Source organism: Rattus norvegicus, chromosome 1, assembly GCF_036323735.1.
Source record: "Rattus norvegicus strain BN/NHsdMcwi chromosome 1, GRCr8, whole genome shotgun sequence".
Lineage (NCBI taxonomy): Eukaryota > Metazoa > Chordata > Mammalia > Rodentia > Muridae > Rattus > Rattus norvegicus.
This window is the reverse complement of record NC_086019.1, coordinates 191,170,704-191,192,576: the sequence shown is the minus strand read 5'-3', so window position 1 is coordinate 191,192,576 and position 21,873 is coordinate 191,170,704. Positions and strand designations below refer to the sequence as shown.

Here is a 21,873-nt window from a genome sequence, read left to right as displayed (position 1 = left end):
ATAAAGGTCTGTGAACAAACTTTATCTCAACTTTTCCCAGCAGTCCTACCTATCGGACAAAGTGTTCATTCCTACAGTTTTCTAATGTGCTTGCTCAGTGTACGGTTCCTCTCCAGTTGTATTGGAGACAGAGCTCCTTTAGTTAAATTCTGCTTCGTGTACCGTGATATTTCCTATCACCTTTCCCCTGGATAAGAGGTACGTGGGCAAGGCCAACTCGGAGAGGGTGACATTTGAGTCACCCGTGAGCGGGAGGGTCTGTCTGGACATCAGTGCATAGGCTGTACAAAGCCTTGTGCACTTCCCCAGGAACAAAGTGGAGGTCTGTGGTGGAGGACTGTTTGTTGTCAGCTCACTGGGATCTGGAGTCACCTAGGAAACACGCCTCTAGGCACACAAGAGAGTTATCCAGGTTAGGCAGACTGCTGGCCTTGCCTGTTGGTTTATCCTAAGTAGGGTAGGTGAGCAAAGTGATCAGAACCCTAAGAGAGGGGGACAGCATACACTGGGTGACTGCAGGTGCAGAATGACCTGCTACAGTGGGGACTCCCCTGCCACAGTGGATTGTGTCATGACCTGAGAGCCAAATTAACCCGTTATCCCTCAGCTTGCTTTTGTCAGGCCATTAAAACAAAACAAAAACCAAAATGAGAAAACCGGGCGTGCACATGCCTTTAAGCCCAGCATTAAAGGATGGAGCTGTGTCGTGTCTTAGACAAAAAGAGGGATGAAGTTAGGTGACCAGCTGCAGTGAACAATGGCCTGAGGGGAGATGAGGTCAAACACAGGCGAGACAAGATTAGGTCCACGTGACAGAAGACGGAAGCTGGGGCCAAGTGGTCAGATGGTTATCTTTGCATTTTAAAAACCATCTTATTTTGAAAAAAACCCAGACTTAACGAGAAGTCTTAAGAATGATACAGCAGACACCCAGAGCCTCTTCATGTGTTTCCCTACTGAATGAAAATGAAGATGTTGTAGATATAAGGGAGAAAACCGCTAGAGGTCACCGGAAGGGTCTAGACTGGAGAGGGCCACAAGAGAAGAAAGTGGGTATAGCATGAGAGGAAGAGGAGAGGGTGGGACCAAGAGAGAACATGTGAAAAAATGTCTGGGTTATATGGGAAGAAGCTGGGGGAAGGGAAGCGAGGCTCAGGAGAGGTTTAGGGTAGGGGCTTGGGTGATCAGTGCTGGGAGGATCCAGGACTCTAAAAGGGACCTGCAATTCAAGGAAAGCCCTACTGCTACTGTCCACTTCGATGTGTTAATAGGCATCTCATCCTTTTGCTCTTCCTTAGTTTCTTTGGGACAAATGCCCACACTGGCCTTACTTTTAGCTCTCATGTTAGTATTTTTATTATTACTATTTTTTAGTTAAACCCTTTGAGTGTGTGCCTGTGCTGTGCACGTGTCTGCTGTGCGTGTGTACTGGTTAGAGAAGCATGTTGTGTCGTCTTCTCTCTTTCCCCTTATTTCCTTGGACAGGGTCTCTCACTATATATACACATCCTGCTATTTTTTTTGGCTGGGCTGACTGGCCAGGAAAGCCCCTTATCCCTCCTGTCTCCGTCCCATCCCTAGCTCTGAAAGGATGACCATGTGTGGCCATGACTGTCGTCTTACGTGTGCACTGGGGAGCCGAGCTCAGCCTTCATGCTGGCATGGGAAGCCACTGTGCCTCTTCTCCAGCCAGTATTAATTTATTATCTATAGGGATAATTTAAAAGGAAATTTGCCAGTACTGAACTGTGATTATTCACTCCTTTATACTTCAAATATGTATTTCCTAAGGACAAAGATATCCCCTTTCATAACCCATTAACGTACTGATCACAATCAGGAAGGTTAATACCAATTCAATACAACTTTTTCTCCTTTTTTAAAAAGATTTATTTATTTATTTATTTATTTATTTATTTTAGTTATAGGAGTGCACTGTTGCTCTCTTCAGACACACCAGAAGAGGGCATCGGCTCCCATTACAGATGGTTGTGAGCCACCACGTGGTTGCTGGGAATTGAACTCAGGACCTTGGGAAGAGCAGCCAGTGCTCTTAACCACTGAGCCATCTCTCTAGCCCCTCAATACTATTTTCTATCTTATAATCTATATTAAAATTTTGCTAATTATTCAGATGATGTCCCCAACAACTCATTTGTCTGATTATGTAGTAGTGATACGATTGACCTATGGCCTTGCCTGTGAGCATAGGTACTCTCCTGGGGTGCACTGCTACGCCTCCTTGATAATAACATTTTTACTCCATCTCAGACCTACATGGCAGTTAGCTGTCTCTGCTTTAAGATCTGAAAGAATACCCTCCTCCCCCCTTTTCCTCTCTGACTTGAAGAGAACCAGTTGGTTGTTTTGTAAAATGTCCTTCATTAGCATGCCTTGTCATTTTTTCTCTTCCTTTGTGTGTGCACGCGGTGGGTGGGGGTGGAGTGGGTGGATGTGCACATATTTGCAGACAGCTAGAAAGACAACAGACTTCCTGCTCCATCACTCTCTGCCCTATGCCCTGAGACACAGTCTATCATCTTGATGGCATCTAGAGTCCCCTAGAAAACAGCCTCGGGCACTGGGAAGACCTACGTTGCAAGCAGGCTTCCACAGTTCCGTGCCCTTGGGTCCTGAGCTGCACAAAGGGCGGAAGGAAGGAAGGTGACTGAGGAGGAACACTTGACCCTCTGCTTCCTGGCTCTGGATTCAAGGTGAGCAGTGGTCTCAAGCTCCAGCTGTCAAGACTCCCACCACAGTGGACCTAGCTGTAAGTAGGGAACAGCTTTTCCTTCCTTAGGACATTGCTTTTGTTGGGTGTCACAACATTCAGCCAGAGCTTCTTCCTCTATCCCCCTCTGTCCCCTCCATCTCTGTCTCTCTCACTTTAAGAGATGTGCTTAGTGTGTTGTCCAGGTTGGGCTCAAGTGACCATGCTGCTCCAGCCTCCCACGTGGCTGTGACCATTGGCCTGAGCTACTGTACCTCACATACATGTATGTGGAGGACAGAAGACAACCTCAGGTGTCATTCACTATGTACCATCCACTTTTTGTTTGATGTAGGGTCTCTCACTGGCCTGGAGCTTGCTAGAGTAGGCTAGGCTGGTTGGTATCTGAATGTCTTGATGTGCCCCGTGTTGGGATTGTGGGCATTACCCTCTCGTTTCTTGCTTGGTTTTTGTTGTGTTTTGTTTTTAATGCGTGGATTCTGAGGATGAACTCAGGGCCTGATGTTTCTAAGGTAAGCACTTTACAACCAAGCTGTCCTCTGAACCCTCACCTGACGTTTCATTTCTCTTTTCTTTTTTCTCTTTCTTCTCTTTCTTTTTTTCTTTTTCTTTTTCTTAGATTTACTTTTTTTGTTTGTCTTTTTTGAGACAGGGTCTCACTATGTAACCTTGGCTGGCCTGAATTGAGTTCACTGTGTAGACCAAGCCTTAAACTCATAGAGATTTGCCTGCCCCAGCCTCCCAAGCACTGGGATTAAAAGTCTGCGTCACTATGCCTGATTTTACTTTGTTTTAGATTATGAGTCTGTGCATATGTGTGCATGTGAGCAGAGGTGCCCACGGAAGCCAGAGGCATCAGATCTCCTGGAGCTGGAGTTACAGGTCTCCCTACAGGGATGCTGGGACCAAACTCCAGCACGAAATCTTAACTGCTGAGGCATCTTTCCAATCCCACTTCCTGTGTCTTTTTTTTTTTTTTTTAACATTATTTATCATACAGCTTTCTGCCTGCATGTATGCCTGCAGGCCAGAAGAGGGCACCAGATCTCATTACAGATGGTTGTGAGCCACCATGTGGTTGCTGGGAATTGGACTCATGACCTCTGGAAGAGCAGTCAGTGCTCTTAACCACTGAGCCATCTCTCCAGCCCCCCACTTCCTGTGTCTTGATGGTTCACGTCTTCAAATCTTTATGGCATTTTTACCAGAGGCTGTTGATAATAGGTATTTTTCCACCAAAGTTCCTAGCTTTCCTTTTTAATATCAGTCTGTTTAGGACTGGAGAGATAGCTTTGAAGGTAAAGAGAGCCTGCTATTCTTGCAGTTGACCCTGTTCAGTTCCCAGTGCTCATATCTGGCAGCCACCACAGCCTGCAATTCTGGTCTCGGGTGATCCGATGCCTCTCTGCTCTCCGGGCATCTGCACTCCTGTGCACATACCTACACATAGACACACACTCATCACACACGTAATTTTTGTTTTGTTTTTCGAGATAGGGTTTCTCTGTGTAGCCCTGGCTGTCCTGGAACTTGCTCTTGTAGACCAGACCAGCCTTGAACTCAGAGATCTGCTAGCATGCCTCTGGAGCACTGGGGTTAAAGGCATGTGCCACGATCAGCAGTTCACACATAATATAAAATGTATCTGTGAGGAGATATGTTAAGATGTTGCTGCTTGAATGTGAATTTTCCAGAAGCATGTAGTGTTCTTCTCCAAACTAGGACAGCATAGAGAACCCTAAGAGTGCCTTACACAAATGCAGCTTGCCAAGAGAATGACCTTTATGGAGGTAATGGCCAGCCGCTCTGAGCAATGAATGGCTTAGTCAAGTCTGACCCCTTCAGTACATCTTTCCTTTCTCTCCAGGAAGCAGGGGGCAAGCAGGGAAAGAGTGGTGACCATTACTTCCTCTAGGAGGGCAGCTCCCCCAGCAGGGTCACGATGTCAGTGGCCACCAACCCGTTTGATATATAGTTTATGTTTCTGACTCAGCTTCAGGCTGGTGGCAGCGCCTGTCCCAATATGGTGATGATCAGGTCAAACCAGAGGATCACAGCTCCCCCACAAAAGCTGGCCACGTGCTCCAGTTCCTCCTGCTTGGGATTCCAGGCCTGGCTAAGGTCGGTCTCTCTCTCTCTCTCTCTCTCTCTCTCTCTCTCTCTCTCTCTCTCTGGAACCCCACTCTTTCTTGAGCCAGGTGCTGGTAAAGCTTCCCCAGTGTGAAAGAGCTTAACCTGCTGCCCTCTGCCTCCCTCTCCCCTCCTTCCTGCCTCACTCACACCTCCCCCTGCCTCCTCCCTGCCTTCCTTCTGCCTCTCAACTCTTTTCAGAATCGACATGAATTTCAGGCTTCCTTCTCTTTGTCTGTATTTATTGGTTACTCATCCCCTTCCTCTTCCAACTCCTCCTCTTGATACTGGGATGGAACTCAGGGTCCCACGCCTGTCACACCCCAAATCTGACATTCCTCACCGTGACACAGAGACGAGCCCCACCCCTGCAGGGTCTGTGAAATGTCTCAGTGCCTAACCACTTGAGTTCCACCCATAAGTCGGGAGGAGAGAGTCAATTCGTGCAGATTGTCCTCTGACCCCATACACGGTGCTCTGTTCCCCTCCTGTCTGCCACAAATACATGAAATAAAAGGATTTAAAAGTATTTTCCAGCCCAACCTCAGCTCTTTCTCAGGAGCCAGTTCCTTCAAGGAATTTGATGGCAAGTGCCACACCCATTTTGAAGTTAGAAATGTCAGAATTCATAGATAGTTTAGATATGGGTTTCAGAGGAGAGGAATCCCTATCTTCTTTATCGTTCTACAGCTCAGTCTAAAACATCTCGTTTTTCTGAGGTTGGGAATGACCGCACAAGTCTATGACCCCAAATCGTGGAGATTAGAGCAGGGCGATTTCAAGTTTGAGGCTAGCCTCGGCTACTCCGTAAGACCCGTCTCAAAAACACATCTGTCTGCTTATTAAGTCTTCCTCGATACTCTCTACAGCTGACTTTAGTCACTACTTTAATAAATATTATACAATTTATTCAAATCCCAGCATCCTGACCCACACAATTCAGGCCCTTGTCTTGGTCTTTAACTAGCAGTTTATCCAGCCTTGCCTTTGGTTTCCAGCCTTAAGTAAACCCAGCTTTGAATCTCCTAGGATCTACTACCTGGGCAAATCTCTCTCTGTTTTGTTTCTCAGATTTGTTTCTTGTCTTCACCTTAAAATTAGGTAGTAGTAATGCCATGTGAATGGGCATGTGTGCCACTGAGCCTGGCCTGCCGCGAGTGCAGTGGCAGTTTGGCAGCCAGTTAACTTGTTTTTTATCGTGTCGTGTTTAGCAAAGATAGGTTTGTGGCAGGCGGTAAATGGGGCAAATAACCGTCTGCCCGTCTGCACGGAGCCTGGCTGATGGTGGGCGTGGCTCCGCCTCCACATCATGGCTCCGCCTCCACATCCATCTCCTCACTGCCTCCCTACTGCGAGCCTTGCCTCCTCAGCTAGACCCTTTCCCTCTCTGCTGTCTCCTGAGTCAAGGGTGACTGACACTCAGAACACAGTGATAACGGTTCAATCTTCCTTCTCTATCAGCAGCAGTTCGTTTGAAATGACCATTTTGCCAAACATAATTTTTTGCCTCAGTAATTTCTCTCTCTCTTTTAAAAAGATTTATTTATTCATAAGTACACTGCAGCTGTCTTCAGACACACCAGAAGAAGCATCAGATCCCATTTACAGATGGTTGCGAGCCACCGTGTGGTGGCTGGGATTTGAACTCAGGACCTCTGGAAGAGCAGTCAGTGGTCTTTACCTCTGAGCCACCTCTCCAGCCCCAGTAATTTCTTTCTAAAGTTGGGTACCTTTTTATCTTTGAACATCCCCCAACCCCCGCCATAGTCTACACTTTACGTAAAATATTTTTATATGTATGTGTTTTCCTGTATGCAAGTATATGTACCATGTGCATGCCTGGTGTCAGAGGTCAGAAGAGGGTCAGACCTCATAGAATTGGATATAGATGGTCATGAGCTACCACACGGATGGTGTGAATGGAACCTGAGTCTTCTGCAAGAGCAGCCAGTGCTCCTAGTCTCTGAGCCATCTCTCCACCCCTGTGTTCTATCTGTTTATTTAGAAAAGTAGACAAACAAACAAACAACAAACCCGTAAGAGATTTGTTTTGTGCAGCTGGTGTGTATGATGGGCACAGCTGGCAGATGTTACAGCTGCCCTGTGAGCACAAGCAACTGAGACAGGGTCCATCCAAGAGTGGTGGATGCTCTTACCCTCTGAGCCATCTCAAGCCCCATACCCTTCCATCTCTAAACTAACAACTGCTAATTCTTGGCAGTTGGTTGCTTTTCTGTTTGCAATGGTAAAAGAAACACACACCCAACAATGGGGTGTTGTCCCCACTCTCCCCCTCCTCCCCCTCCTCTCCCTCCCTGTTTTTCCTTACCTCCATTCTCTCCTTCCTCCCCTCCTCCCCACCCCATCTCTTTCTTGTTTGCTCCCTCTGACCCATCCCCATTCTCCCCACCTCCATTCCTGGCTGCCCCACTCTGCTTGCCCATACCTTGCTCCACCCACTCCCTCCCACCACTACCTGCCATAGCCCTCTTGCTGTCCCCTTGCCCCACCCCTCACTGGCCATTCTTTTTTGTTTGTTTGTTTGTTTGTTTGTTTTGTTTTTGAGACAGGGTCTCATGTATCACACAGTGGCCTTGAAGCTACTATGAAGTCTAGAGTGACTTGAACTCTTGATTCTCCAGCCTCTGTCCCAAGCCCCCCATCGGGAGGATTATAGTTGTCCTCCAGCATCCCTGGTTGGTCTTGTTAAAACAGCACATGGCTGGAGAGATGGCCCTGTGGTCAAGAGCACTAGCTGTTCTTCTGAAGGACCCAGGTTTGTTTGTTTTTTTTGTTTTGTTTTGTTTTTTAAAGATTTATTTATTTATCTTATGTACAGCATTCTGCCTGCATATGTGACTGCAGGCCAGAAGAGGGCACCAGATCTCATTACAGATGGTTGTGAGCCACCATGTGGTTGCTGGGAATTGGACTCATGACCTCTGGAAGAGTAGTCAGTGCTCTTAACCACTGAGTCCTCTCTCCAGCCCGAGGACCCAGGTTTAATCCCACCACAAACATCCATAGTTCCTGGGACTCTGATGACCTCTTCTGGCTTCCTTCAGCACCACAACGCACACAGCACACAGATATTCATGCCAGCAGGACACCCAGACATAATTTTAAAAAGAAAACATCATAGTCACAGAAAAATAATCAGTGCTGGGCTGGGGCTATAGCGGAGCTGGCTGAGAAGCCCTGTGTTAGATCCCCCACACCACATAAACTGGGGTAGGCGACACGCCCCTCAAAACACCAGAGGCAAAGGCAGGAGAATCAGGTCATCCTCAGATACAGATTGAGCCTGGAATATGCAAATCTTGTATAAGCAAACGAACAAAAACTCCAAAATACAGAACATAAAAATACAAAAAAAGGGAAACCAAGACCATTTTCTGAGCTTTGCTTTAATCCAGAAACTCTGGAAAGGGTGTAAACAATGTTCAAGAGAGATGACTTCTGCTGTGACACATGCTACGAGCTATCCGGCAGTTATGCAGATAGACGTGAAATGTACCCCTGTACATCTACTCTGAACTAACATTCAGTAACAAGAGTGCCCAGTGGGATGCAGAACTTGCACACACAGCCACGACCACAGGAGGCTTATCTGCCCATGAGCATGGTGCTGGTTTTGGTGTTATTTTATTGAGATAGTTTCTCTGTGTAGCCCAGGCTGTCCTGGGTCTCACTCTGTAGACGAGGCTGGCTTAGCACTCACAGAGATCCACCTGCCTCTGACTCCCAAGTGCTGGGATTAAAAGTGTGTGCTGCTAGGCTTCAATTTTCATTTTCAATTTTAAAATTTCAGCCTCCCTAGGGCTAAGATCTCATCATGTTACCACTGTGCCTGATTGCTATAGGTAGCCTTTCTTTTTATGTGAGCCTCTCAGTTGACTGTTGGGAGAAGCAACCCAGGAGGTCCGAGCAGCCCTGAGCATGCTTGTTGGGTGTGTCTACTATGTAAAGCACCAACCTCTGTCCCCCCAAGCCATTTGTAGCAAGGGTTACAGTCAGCAAGGTGTACTTCCCTAAAGGGACACAGAGTAGCTTGCTTACTTGTGCTATAAATGAAGCACCCTACTGCAAGCCTGGTATTCCTGGGTGGACCTACTGTACGCAGGATATAAATCTGGTCCATTTTGTGTGTCCCAGGACTCTTAAGAATATCCATGCAAATGAATGCTCTCATGCTGCCTGCTGCCCCGTGAACCATGCCCTGCTTCTGACCTGGAGTCTCCTGCCAGATTAACTCAGTCCAGCTGCTGCAAGCAACCGATTTAGTCCTTTTGTTGTGATAGAATTTGGGTTTATTGACAGATTTTAAAATATATTTTAGGGGTTGGGGATTTAGCTCAGTGGTAGAGCGCTTGCCTAGGAAGCGCAAGGCCCTGGGTTCGGTCCCCAGCTCCGGAAAAAAAAGAACCAAAAAAAAAATTTTTTTTAAATTCTTTCCTGTTTTGGAGATTTAAAAAATATAGATCTGTAAGATCTAGAGTTAAGAGAAAGAAAGGTGTTCAGAAATAAGGACACGTCTGAGAGTGTGGGTGCGGGCCCCTCACAGAAGAGTCACCATGTTTTTCTTTTTTAATCATTCACAGAACTATTTTTATGAATAAAAATCAGTTATGACTCTTTACGAAGAAAAGCTCTGAAACAGCACATTCCATAAGAATCTATTTCCTATCCCAAGTAAGGTGACAGAAGTCATTCAAACAAAGAGAGCAAAGATCTCCTTTTTGAAGCTGGGGGTGGCGGCTCAGAAGAGGGCTTACGTGGCTCCAAGACCCTGGGATCATTCCTAACCACCGAGCCATCCCTCCAGTCCATGGATAATTTTTTAAAATTCTTTTTATTAATTTTTACTTATATGAGTACACCGTAGCTGTCTTCAAACACACCAGAAGAGGGCACCACAGACTCCTTTACAGATGGTTGTGAGCCACCATGTGGTTGCTGGGATTTGAACTCAGGACCTCTGGAAGAGCAGCCAGTGCGCTTAACCACTGAGCCATCTCTCCAGCCCAGTTAATTTTTTAATAGAGGTCTTTCTAGAATTTTTTTTTCTTTTCTTTTTTTGGGGGCTGGGTACCAAACCCAGGACCTTGCGCTTCCTAGGCAAGCGCTCTACCACTGAGCCAAATCCCCAACCCCGAAAATTTTTTTAAAATAAATCTTTTTATTTTCTTTCTTTCGCAACAGAGTTTCTTTGTAGTCCTGACTGTTCTGGAACTCACTCTTTAAGACCAGGCTGGGCTGGAACTCGTAGAGATCCGCATGCCTCTGCCTCCTGAGTCCTGGGATCAAAGGTGTGCTCCACCAGGCCTGGCCGTTAAGTAAATCTTAATTTATCTTTATATTTGTATGAGTGCCTGTCTGTACCTATGTGTGCTGGTGCCTGGTGCCCTTGGAGGCCAGAAGAGGGCGTCAAATCTCCTGGATTATGGTTGGTTGTGAGCCACCAAGAGGGAACTGAGCGGGTCTCCTTCAAGGGCTCCAAACCTCTGGGCCATCCCTCCAGCCCTCCTAGTTCTCTAAGACCCTAGCATGTGCAGTGTTAGTACCATCTTAAAAGGGGGCCGGGGGGGGGGCGACACCCCAGGAGTGACCTCAATTCCTTGTGGTTCTGGCAGGGTTCAGCAACCTGAAAAACCTTTCAGGACCAGGACCATGAGCAGAGTCAAAAGGCTCCCCTGGCCGGGCTACTTCCTAGGAGCTCTTCGGCAGGAAATGTACCTACCATCTCAGGTGCTAGCCAAACATCTTGAGGGACAGCAGATGGAAAGGAAACCGTTCTCCGCTCCATGTCTTCCACTCCATCCCCTAGTCGTCCCTACCCATCTTTGACCCTTTGACATTCTATACTCCAGTGAAAACCTAAGAATTCCCATTCTGGACCCCGAGCACCCCTTCATGCTGCTACTGAACCCTTGGGTCCCCCAGTCAACTGCGGGAGAAGGAATGGGTGGGGCAGGATGCAGGGGTGGAGTGGGTGGAGCCAAGACCCACTTCCTTTCCCCCTGGGGCTCAGTCTGCCCCAGTCCTGACAAAGCCTCAGGAAGAACTGGAGGTACTCGCCCTGTCCGTGTGCCTTAGCCATTAAGCTGGTAAGACATCTGATCTAGGTGGGTGTGGGGGCGGGGGTGGGGGTGGCGTGCTTAGAGGATGAAGGAATATACCTATAGTTTGAAAAGATGAATAGGGTGAGGGCAAAAGGGGTCAAGAGCCACTGGCTGGATCAATGAGTGAAGGCATGGCTGCACTGGAGTCTGAGCTGCCACGGCCAGGGCGGGAGTCACCGGCGCCATCTGTTCCCCCTGTCTCTGATAATAGTGAAAGCAAGAATGGAAAAAAACGTTAAACCACAAGTTGGGCTTGGCAGTTGGCAGGGAAGTGGGCAGAAGGAGGGGGCTGGCCAGGTTTCCCTCCCCAACCCCTGTGTGTTCTTCTGTAACTTCCCTACATTCAGGTCCCAACTCCTGCTCCCGGCTGTCACTATGGAGATGGCCTTGCATCTTCTCCTCCTCTTTGGGGGCTTCTGGGCCCAGGTGGTGAGCCAAGAAAATCTGCCGAATACGATGACGATGTTGCCATTTACTCCGAATAGCGAGTCCCCAAGTACCTCTGAAGCCTTGAGTACCTACTCATCAATTGCTACAGTGCCAGTGACAGAGGACCCTAAGGAGAGTATCAGCCCCTGGGGGCAGACCACTGCCCCAGCTTCCTCAATCCCCTTGGGAACTCCAGAATTGTCTTCTTTTTTTTTTACATCAGCTGGTGCCAGCGGGAACACCCCAGTACCTGAGCTTACAACCTCTCAGGAAGTTTCCACCGAGGCATCATTAGTACTGTTTCCAAAATCATCAGGTGTAGCCAGTGACCCTCCTGTCACTATAACTAATCCTGCGACAAGCAGTGCTGTGGCATCTACCTCTTTAGAAACTTTTAAAGGGACCAGTGCACCTCCTGTCACTGTGACAAGCTCGACCATGACCAGTGGACCCTTTGTGGCTACAACTGTAAGCTCCGAGACCAGTGGTCCTCCAGTCACTATGGCTACTGGGTCTCTGGGGCCCTCCAAAGAGACACATGGACTCTCTGCCACCATAGCAACCAGTTCTGGTGAGAGTTCTAGTGTGGCCGGTGGCACCCCAGTCTTCAGTACAAAAATATCCACAACGTCTACCCCAAATCCCATAACCACCGTGCCACCACGCCCAGGATCGAGTGGCATGTTGCTGGTTTCCATGCTCATTGCCTTGACGGTGGTTTTGGTCCTTGTGGCGCTACTGCTGCTGTGGCGCCAGAGGCAGAAGCGGAGGACTGGGGCCCTGACCCTGAGCAGAGGTGGAAAACGAAATGGTACGGTGGATGCCTGGGCTGGGCCAGCTCGGGTTCCTGACGAAGAGGCCACCACCGCATCAGGGTCAGGGGGCAACAAGAGCTCCGGAGCGCCGGAGACGGATGGCTCCGGGCAGCGGCCCACGCTCACCACTTTCTTCAGCAGACGGAAGTCTCGCCAGGGCTCGGTAGCACTAGAAGAGCTGAAGCCTGGGACGGGTCCCAACCTGAAGGGGGAGGAAGAGCCTCTGGTAGGCAGTGAGGACGAAGCTGTGGAAACCCCAACTTCTGACGGGCCACAAGCCAAAGATGGGGCTGCACCTCAATCCCTATGAGTAACGGTATTCATCTAGTCTGCTCCTTGACCCCAGATCCTGCTGTCAGCTGCCTCTCACTCTGCATTTGTGAATATTTGTGGGCCAGGTCCATTCGTTCATTCATTATTCAGCCATTCATTCCTCTCCAACCCCCGCTGTTTTCCACCTCCCCTTCCTCTGTGCTCCCTTTGAATCTCCAGAAGATAAGCTTAGTTGACCCACATTTTCCAAGCATCCCCCTTGGAATGCTGGGATCCGACAAGAAGAATGAAAATGATAAGCCAGAAAACTCCGGAGGAGGGGCCCCCTGAGGACTGCCTCTCAACTACCATTTGCTTTGGGGACAGCTTAGAGCTGGATGTAGCCATTCAGTTTGCTCTTGGGTGAACTGTGACCTGTGACTTTTCCCAGAGCACTCCGATTTTGGGCTGGCCGGTAGCTGCTTGGGGTAGCCTGCCAGAGATCAGTCACTTCTCCTGGAGGTGGGGATGGGGAGACTTCCTGGCTCCATGTGGTCCCTGCACCTGTTTTGTCCACTCGGAAGTATGGTTTATGTGCAAGATAGGACAATTTAGGCGATGGCTGTGAACAGTACTGGTGAGTATAGACCATGGAGAGAGCAGGGGAGATGCAAAAGGAGGGGCACGGGAGCTGCCGAGCCCTCAGATCCCTTCATTGTGCTCAGACAGGATATGGCTGAAAACCTAAGTTTGTCTGTAGTTCCCCAAAAGAATGCAAACATGATGGGGACTAAATGTCTCCATACTTGTGCCATCAAGAATGAGTTCTTCAGCTTAGCTGCCACAGCCTTTCCTCAAAGGCTCCCTCAGACCAGCACACACCAAGCACCCATGCAAGAAGGGGAGAAGAATCAGCCCAATGCAGGGACTGGGTGGTGCAAAACCACTGCTTTTGATGATGCTTTCCCTACAGGCTCAATTTGTCCGTTTCCTCTGAAGTCCTTCCCATCTCTGGAATAAGAAAGAGTTAAATGAAAGACAGGCTCAGGGGGTGGGACATGGATGCCCAAAGGGTCTGAGGTAGAGAGGGGACAGACCACAATTGTGCTGTTTCTGACTCTGATACCAGCCCGGCTCGTGGTCCAAAGCTGGTTGCTGGAAGAGCTGTGCAAGGGGAAGTCGTTGAGTCAGAGGACACTGTCCTTGAGAACAGCCTGACCTACAAAAAGATGTGTGTGTGCGGCTGTGTGGCCTGGGTGGAAAAGGGGAAGGTGGGTAGGAGGGAGGGGACGAGGAGTGGAAAGGGACAAGGATCAGCTGCCACCACATCATCATCTCCTCCCCAAGTCTGTGGGAAGAGGAAGGGCCAAGATGGGCACACCTGAGCCATACCGAACCCATTTCTTATAGGCGCAGTGTGGAGCAGCTCTAACAGATGGCTAGTGAGTTGCAAGTGTCCCTTAAGGAACATAACAACTGTTGTGGCTGATTTTTGCCAAACCGAATGTCCCTATTTCAGGCTTAGAGGAGAATGTTACCAAGCTGAGAGGTCAATGGCTCTACCCATCATGTTCCACTGACACTCCTGAGGTATTACAGGTTTCCAGGTACAGGGAGGAAGACAAGGAAATGGGGTAGGGATGGTGGATGGCACGCAATAGGACCTCAGCCCTGACAGACAAAATGTCACAAGAGGCTAGGACATGATTGGTATTCCACCTCCGAAGGAGGACAAGGAAGCTTAATGTTTGTCCCAGGGTCTTGGCCATATCTCTCTTTCTAGTGGCTCCAGTACCTGGCAAGCAGCAAGGACTGAGTGCATGCTCCGATGGATGGATGGATGGATGGATGGATGGATGGATGGATGGATGTTGGATGGATGGATGGATGGATGAATGGACAGATGGATAGATGAGGTATTGGCAGCTAGCAAGAGAGAAGGCATTTAACACAAAGATTAGTAATGCAAAAATATATAAGTGAGTGGAACAGAGATCATGGTGGATACACACAGCTGTCTTTCAGCTCAGGAGAGCGAGCACCCAGTAAGCAATAGAAAAGCAAAAATAGAAGAAGAAAAAGAAGAAAAAAGCAGGCAAACAGAAACAGGGAAATGTAAAACACAGAGACCGTTTGAACTCCGTCAGTTATGAAACCATAGTAAGTGGCTTGTGTTTGTGACATCCTGGCCTTGTCTTCAGAAATGTGTAATGACTTCAGAAATGCCTGCGGCTGACACGGGGTAGGGAAGTAAATGATCTGTAAATACATGTGTGTTATTGCATTTGTGATAGCAGCTACATCCTGAATGTTTAGTACGGTCCTCCTAAAGGGGAATTTAAGTGTGATTTTTTTCACCTAACTTGTCTTTGTTTTACACAATAAATGTCTTTACTTTTACAGTTATGAAAAATATTGGTGAGGGGGCTGGGAAATGGCTCATTGGTTACGAGCACCGGTTGCTCTTCCAGGGGTCCCAGGTTCTATTCCCAGCACCTAAGATGGCCGCTCCCAAATGTTTGCAACTCCAGTTCCAGGAGATCCAGTGCCCTGTTCTGACCCTCAAGGGCACAAGGTACACAGGTGGCACACATACATACGCACAGGCAAAATATCTATATGCATAAAAATAAATCTTTTTAAAAATGGTGAAGCAGACGTTTCTTAGAGAGCCATGGAGGGTGTGGTTGGAAGAGAGCTGCGGAGACAGTCTCAGAAGGCTTGAGTTTGCTGCTGAAAGCATTGGGATAGAAGGGACGGGGCATCCCATCTGTTCCATGGAGCCTCTGTGTGGACCGTCAGTGCCATTCTTCTTCCTACTGCCAGCAACATGTCTAGAGACATCCTCAAGTTTCCCAGTGCTTGGTTCCCCTGGTCCTTAGCCCATGACTCTCCCACTAGTGGGTCCCTCCTCCGCCTGGCCCTTTCTTCAGGGCTCATTCTGCCTGTGCCCTTCTGACAGCCTTTTACAGCCCCACCCCCACGTTCTAGTTTATTTTTGTTCTCCTCCCCCTTTCTCCTCTTCCTCCTCTTCTAGTATTGGTTTTTTGTTTTGTGATGTTGTTTTTGTTTGTTTGCTTGCTTGCTTTTGTATTTTAAGACCTGTAGCCTCTGATGTCCAACTGGCCTGGAACTCCTGACTTTCCTCCCTCTACCTGGCAAGTGCTGGGATTACAGGTGGGCACCACCATATCGAGCTATTATTTCCTTTAAGAAGGAAAGGTTTATTTTTTTTAATATTTACTTATTCTATTTATATGAGTACACTGTAGCTGTCTTCAGACATACCAGAAGAGGACATTGGATCCCATTTACAGATGGTTGTGAGCCACCATGTGGTTGCTGGGAATTGAACTCAGGACCTCTGGAAGAGTAGTCAGTGCTCTTAACCGCTGAGCCATCTCTCCAGCCCTGGAAAGGTTTATTTTTGAGTATTGGTTTTGCTTTGTTTTGAGACAAGCAGGATTTTACCATTCGCCCAGATGTCTTGGCACTCACTCTCCTCCTATGTCAGCCTTCCAAGTGTTGGGAGTACAGGGGTATTCAGCCATACCCAGGCACATTTTTATTCTATTTTGAATTGATGTGCAATAATTGTTCAGTTTTACGAGGTACATACGTATCATCTACATCAATATATGCACAATGTTTAACCAAGTCAGAGTGACTAACATACTATCCACTCGGATATTTATTTGTGGCAAAATGTTAAAAAAATCCTTTTTAAATTTTTTTTAGTATAGAATAGAGTTCATTTAGGGCATGGGGAGGGGAGTTAAGAGAGGGTAGTGGGGGGGGGGAGTAGAGGCCAGCCATGAGCACATGGAGAGGAGGGAGGAGAATGGGGAGAGAAGGGACAAAGGGGGAAGAGCTCAAAATCCTTTCTTTAGTCATTTTAAAACATAAACCATGAGCCAGCCCTGGTGGAACAAGCCTGTTGCTGCTGGAACTTGGAAAATGTTACAGAAGGATCAGGAACTTAAAGGTCACCCTGGGCTACATAGCAAGTTTGAAGCCATCCTAAACTACATGAGAACCTGTCTCAAAAGTAATACCTGGAACTCAGGTAGTTCAACAGCTAAATAATACAGGGCTGGATAGATGGCTCAGTTATTAAGGGCACCGCAACAACCAAGTGGTGGGGGCACCTGCTTTTAATCCCAGCACGCAGGAGGCAGAGGTAGGCAGATCCTTTGAGTTCAAGGCCAACCTGGTCTACAGAGTGAGTTCCAGAGCAGCCTGGGTTTGTTATACAGAGAGCGCTTGTCTCAAACAAAACAAAACAAAACAAAACAAAACAAAAGGGGGGGTTGTATGGTTCAGTGCTTGAGAGCATTGACTGCTGAGGTTCTGAGTTCAATTCCCAGCAACCACATGATGGCTCACAACCATCTGTAATGCGATCTGATGTCCTCTTCTGGTGTGTCTGAAGACAGCTACAGTGTACTCACATACATATAATAAAGTAATTAAAAAAAAAACCCTAAAAAGCATGAGGGGAGATGTCAGGCGGAAAAGGTGACTCGGTGTTAAAACAGTAGCTGTTCCTCCAGAGGACTTGGGTACAATTTCCAGAAGCTCACAACTGTGTGCAGCTCCAGTTCCAGGGGGTCTGACACCCTCACACACGCATGCAGACAAAACACCATTGCATACAAAATAAAAATTAATAAATTAAAACCATTCTGCTCTTCATAGCAAGTTCCAGGGTGGGAGGGCTACATAGTCAGACGCCGTTTCAAACAAAAACCAAACTTCCCTGGTTGAATTTGGCATCCAGGGTCCTGCAGCCAGCCAGCATGAGTAGTCCCTGAGCAGGAAGTAAGGGTCTCCACTAAGGACACCACATCATGACTCAGAGGGCCCAGTGCTCCTGGTCAGAGCCCAGGGGGTTTTCTTTACACCTTGGGATCCTAGTAATGCTTGGGGAATGAGGCCAGGGGAGGACAAGCCTTGAGGACAGGCAGCATCCTTTAGGCATCTTTCTTTCTCAGGGAAGGGAAGGGGCAGGGGCCTCTGCTGGCCTGTCAGGGTCGGAAAATCCGTAGGTTCTGGGATCTCATCATTTCTTCTTAAGTTTCTGGGTGCTTTGACTGATATCTCCCCCCCTCCTTGTGTCTATATATCTGTGTATCTGTGTGTGTAGGATAGTAAAGGGCATAAGAGCTCTTGGAGCTCGAGTGATAGGCAGTTGTGAGGCATCTCATGCCGGAGCTAAGAACTGCACTTGGTCCTAAGTCCTAACCCCCAAGCCATCTCTCCAGCTTCCCAGCTCAGTTTTACTTTCTTGGTTCTGGGGATGGAACTCGGTGCTCTCATGCTTGTGCATCTAGCAACTTAGCAACCAAGCCATCTCCTCCCACTTTTAAATTTCCTTTAAACTATAAACTTTATCATCAGAGCCGAGTACATTGTTAATACTGCCACTTTGAGCTGTCCTGCCTTGAGTCTCACATTCTTCAGCCATTAAGAACATGTTCTGGGGCTGGAGAGATGGCTCAGTGGTTAAGAACACTGCTCTTTCAGAGGTCCTGAGTTCAATTCCCAGCAACCACATGGTGGCTCACAACCATCTATAATGGGCACCTGACACCCTCTTCCGGTGTGTGTGTGTGAAGACAGCGAACGGCAGTGTACCCACATACATGAAAGAAATAAATCTTAAAAAAAATGTTCTGCTCTGCAATGGACCCAAGTTCAGTTCCTACACCCATGTCAGGTGACTACAGCCGCCTGTGACTCTAACCCTAGGGGATTCAATGCCCCTAGCCTCTGATGGACACAGCACTCATGAATGCGCCCTAACACAGATGCACACGACAAATATGCTGCCTTATAAATAATGAAAATAAATCTTACCAGGCGTGGTGGTGGACATCTTTAATCCCAGCACTTGGGAGTCAGGCAGGTGGATCTGTGAGTTTGAGCCTGGGGTACAGAGTGAGTTCCAGGACATCCATGGCTGTTACACAGAGAAACTCATCTTTTTGAGATGTAAAGAACCAAACTCAACCAACCAGACAAAAAAGACCATGGTTATGGAACTTGGGAGCACTTGCCTAGTGTCAGCTCTGAGAATGAAGGGAAGAGCGGGAGGGAAAGGAAGGGAATCACAGCTTCAAATAAGCTCTATTCTCTCTCTTTTTTTAAAAAAGATTTATTCCATGTATATGAGTACACTGTCGCTGTCTTCAGACACACCAGAAGAGAGGGCATCAGATCCCATTACAGATGGTTGTGAGCCACCATGTGGTTGCTGGGAATTGAACTCAGGACCTCTGGAAGAACAGACAGTGCTCTTAACCACTGAGCATCTCTCCAGCCAAAATTCCAGATGGAAGATCTGGATAGGAGAGGTTTTACTAAATCCCACATGAGAAGAGGCCAATGTGTAGCTATGAGAGCTCTGTTCTCCTAACAATGAGAACAGCTACTTCTCTTTTTGTTCTCATTGCTGACCCTGACCATTTATCTAGTGGGGGTAGGCAAAGCCAGGATGGAAAGACAGGGCTCCCAGGGGCAGGGATGGAGGGCCTCTTCCGCTCTGACCCACCATGTTCAGACTGTGTGGCAGGGGACAAATCTCCCACTATTAACAAGCAAGAAAGGAATATGATCACATGGTTCTAAAATACCAAAGTGGAAACTAAATCAGGAGTGAATGGTTCCTTAGGACTGTAGTGAGTAGGAGCTCTCAGTCCGCCATCTAGTGTTCTCAACAGTGAGTTACAAGTGAGCCCTGTGTAACCTAGGGGTTGTGACATCAAGACAGGCTGGCTGCACCTTGGCCAAGATCCCAGTGAAAACAGAACCAATCCTGAGCCAAGAGAGCCTCCCTGGTTGCCTTTGTGTTTATGCAGACTCTGCCCAAAGTCAGCCCACCTCCAGTTGTCCGCACAGTACACCCGGATGACTTCTCACCACACTCCTCCTCAACCATGAAGCTCTGACTCAAATGTCAATCCTGCTGTCTCCACTCCTGTGATGGCGTGAATGACTAGGCTGTATGGTTTTGATTTGTTGGTTTGTTTTGGGGGACAGTTATGACCAAGGAATGGCTTCAAACTCACTATATAGTAGGGAATGACCTTGAACTGTGTGTGTGTGTGTTGTCTGTGTATGTGTGTGTCTGTGTGTGTATCTGTGTGTGTGTGTATCTGTGTATGGTGTGTGTGTCTGTGTGAATCTGTGTGTCTGCGTGTGTGCATGTGTCTGTATGTGTGTTGTCTGTGTGTTGTCCGTGTGTGTCTCTCTGTGTGTGTATCTGTGTATGTTGTCTGTGTGTGTCTGTGTGTGCGTCTATGTGTGTGTTTTCTCATGACAATGCTATGTTCATATATGCTGTATAGACAGTCTTCACAATATTTCTTTTCTTTTCTTTTTTTTTTTTTTGGTTCTTTTTTTCGGAGCTGGGGACTGAACCTAGGGCCTTGCGCTTCCTAGGCAAGCGCTCTACCACTGAGCTAAATCCCCAACCCCACAATATTTCTTTAAGACAGGGTTCCTTACTGAACCAGTAGCTGTCAGGCATTTGAGGGGTCGGGGAGAGACTTGGCTGGTGACCAGAAAGCAGCAAAGACCCTCTATCTCCACGATCTCTAAGGCACTGGGGTTATAGAAGAGCATGGCCACACCCACCTTATTCACATAGGTGCCAGGAGTCCAAACTCAGGTCCTCAAGTTTGCACAGCCAGTGCTCTTATATACAGAGCCATCTCCCTAACCTTGACCTTGACCCGCTTAACCTCCCTCCTCTCCACGGCCTCTGCCTCCTGAATGCTGGCATTATAGGTGAGTGCCACTGTACCTGACATGTACAGCACTGGGGATCCCACTCAGGGCATTGAGTTCCAGGGCCGGGCTGTGTGGCTATGAGGATGTCAGAGCAGGGGGCTTTCCAATGTTGCGTCATCTATGCAGCTTGAGAACCCAGGCTGCCTAGTACACAGTTACCACACAGAGGTGCAAGCACAGGAATGGATTCTGAAATACTCTTTGGAGATGCTTAGCAGCCTAGCAATGAGGGCTTCGGGGTTGGAGAGAGGCTTCTAATTGTTTGTTGTTTTGTTCTGGGTAGCCTTATATATGGCCCAGGCTGGGCTCAAGTGTCCCTCTGGATTTACAGGCCTGAACTACGGTGACCCATTTATGATCAACTGTAATAATGGTTAGGTGTATAAATAGAGAAGTTATATCATTTACTGAATAGGCTATGCACTGTGCCAGTGATAAAAAACCCTTGAGTTAGAATGCTGACATTTGGGGTCTGTATGTTATAATGTTAGCCTGCCCCATAATCCCAGCAATCAGGAGGCTGAGGCGTGAACCCAGTTTGAGCTACATAGATATCAAGACTATTTTTTTTTTTAATGTCTAGAGGCTGGGACCTGCCATATGCATGTTTTAATTCTTTTTTTTTTTTTTCTTTTTTTTCGGAGCTGGGGACCGAACCCATTGCCTTACGGTTGCTAGGCAAGCGCTCTACCACTGAGCTAAATCCCCAACCCCTTAATTCTTTTTTTTAAAGATTTATTTATTTACTATATAAGCACACTGTCTCTGTCTTTAGACACACCAGAAAACGGCATCAGATCTCATTACAGGTGGTTGTGAGCCACCATGTGGTTGCTGGGATTTGAACTCAGGACCTCTGGAAGAGCAGTCAGTGCTCTTAATCTCTGTGCCACCTCTCCAGCCCGCATGCTTTAATTCTAATAGTTTGGAGGCAAAGGCAGGTAGATTTCTGCAAGCTTGAGAGCAGTCTGGTCTACATAGTGAATTCAAGAATAGCTAGAATGGGCTATGTAGAGAAAGACCTGTCTCAAAATAAATAAACAATTTAATTAATCAAAAATTCGAAAGGGCCAAGGCTGGAGAGATGGCACAGTGGTTAACAGCACTGACTATAATTCCAGAGGACCTAGTTTGATTCCCAGCATCCATGTGACAGCTCACAACTGTCACTTCAGTCCCAGGAGATCTGACACCCCCCTTCTGGCCTCCTTGGGCACCATGCATGCAGGTGGTACACAGATGTGCATTCAGGCAAAATACACATATACGTATTTTTTTAAATGAGGAGGAGGCAAAGGGAAGGAAGGGGGGAAAGGTGTTTCTGTTTACGTAACAATTTACTGCTGGCATTCGGACCATCTGGGGACTTAGCCTCCTTCCATTTTGTACTCGTGTTATTCTTCTAGGTCAGGAAAGGCTCTGCTTTCTAGCAGCTTGTAGGAGGGAAGAGAAAGATGCAAGATGGCTTATATAAAAGTCTGGAAGAAGTGGTAGCACTTGTACACACACAGCAATTAACCAGAATCCGGTACTGTGTTGGCCTCAGCACCAAGAATGCTGGGAAATGTAGTTTAGTTGGGTGTTCAGAAAAAAACAAAAA

General features: G+C 47.6%; 1 protein-coding gene across 4 annotated transcripts; it reads left to right on the top strand.

Annotated features, from left to right (window-relative positions):
- Positions 1-2,461: 2,461 nt before the first annotated feature.
- On the top strand, positions 2,462-15,128 carry Spn (sialophorin). Of its 4 annotated transcripts, none has more exons than XM_039100858.2 (2): positions 2,462-2,714; positions 11,331-14,892. In XM_039100858.2, the coding sequence occupies exon 2, from the start codon at positions 11,359-11,361 to the stop codon at positions 12,535-12,537; it is 1,179 nt and encodes a 392-aa protein (XP_038956786.1). In that variant the 5' UTR covers positions 2,462-2,714; positions 11,331-11,358; the 3' UTR covers positions 12,538-14,892. The 4 variants fall into 4 exon arrangements, with proteins under 4 accessions (XP_038956786.1, XP_006230275.1, XP_008758080.1 ...); XM_006230213.5 differs by having other exon boundaries at positions 2,464-2,770; XM_008759858.4 differs by lacking the exon at positions 2,462-2,714 and adding an exon at positions 10,897-10,986.
- The last annotated feature ends 6,745 nt before the right edge of the window (positions 15,129-21,873 follow it).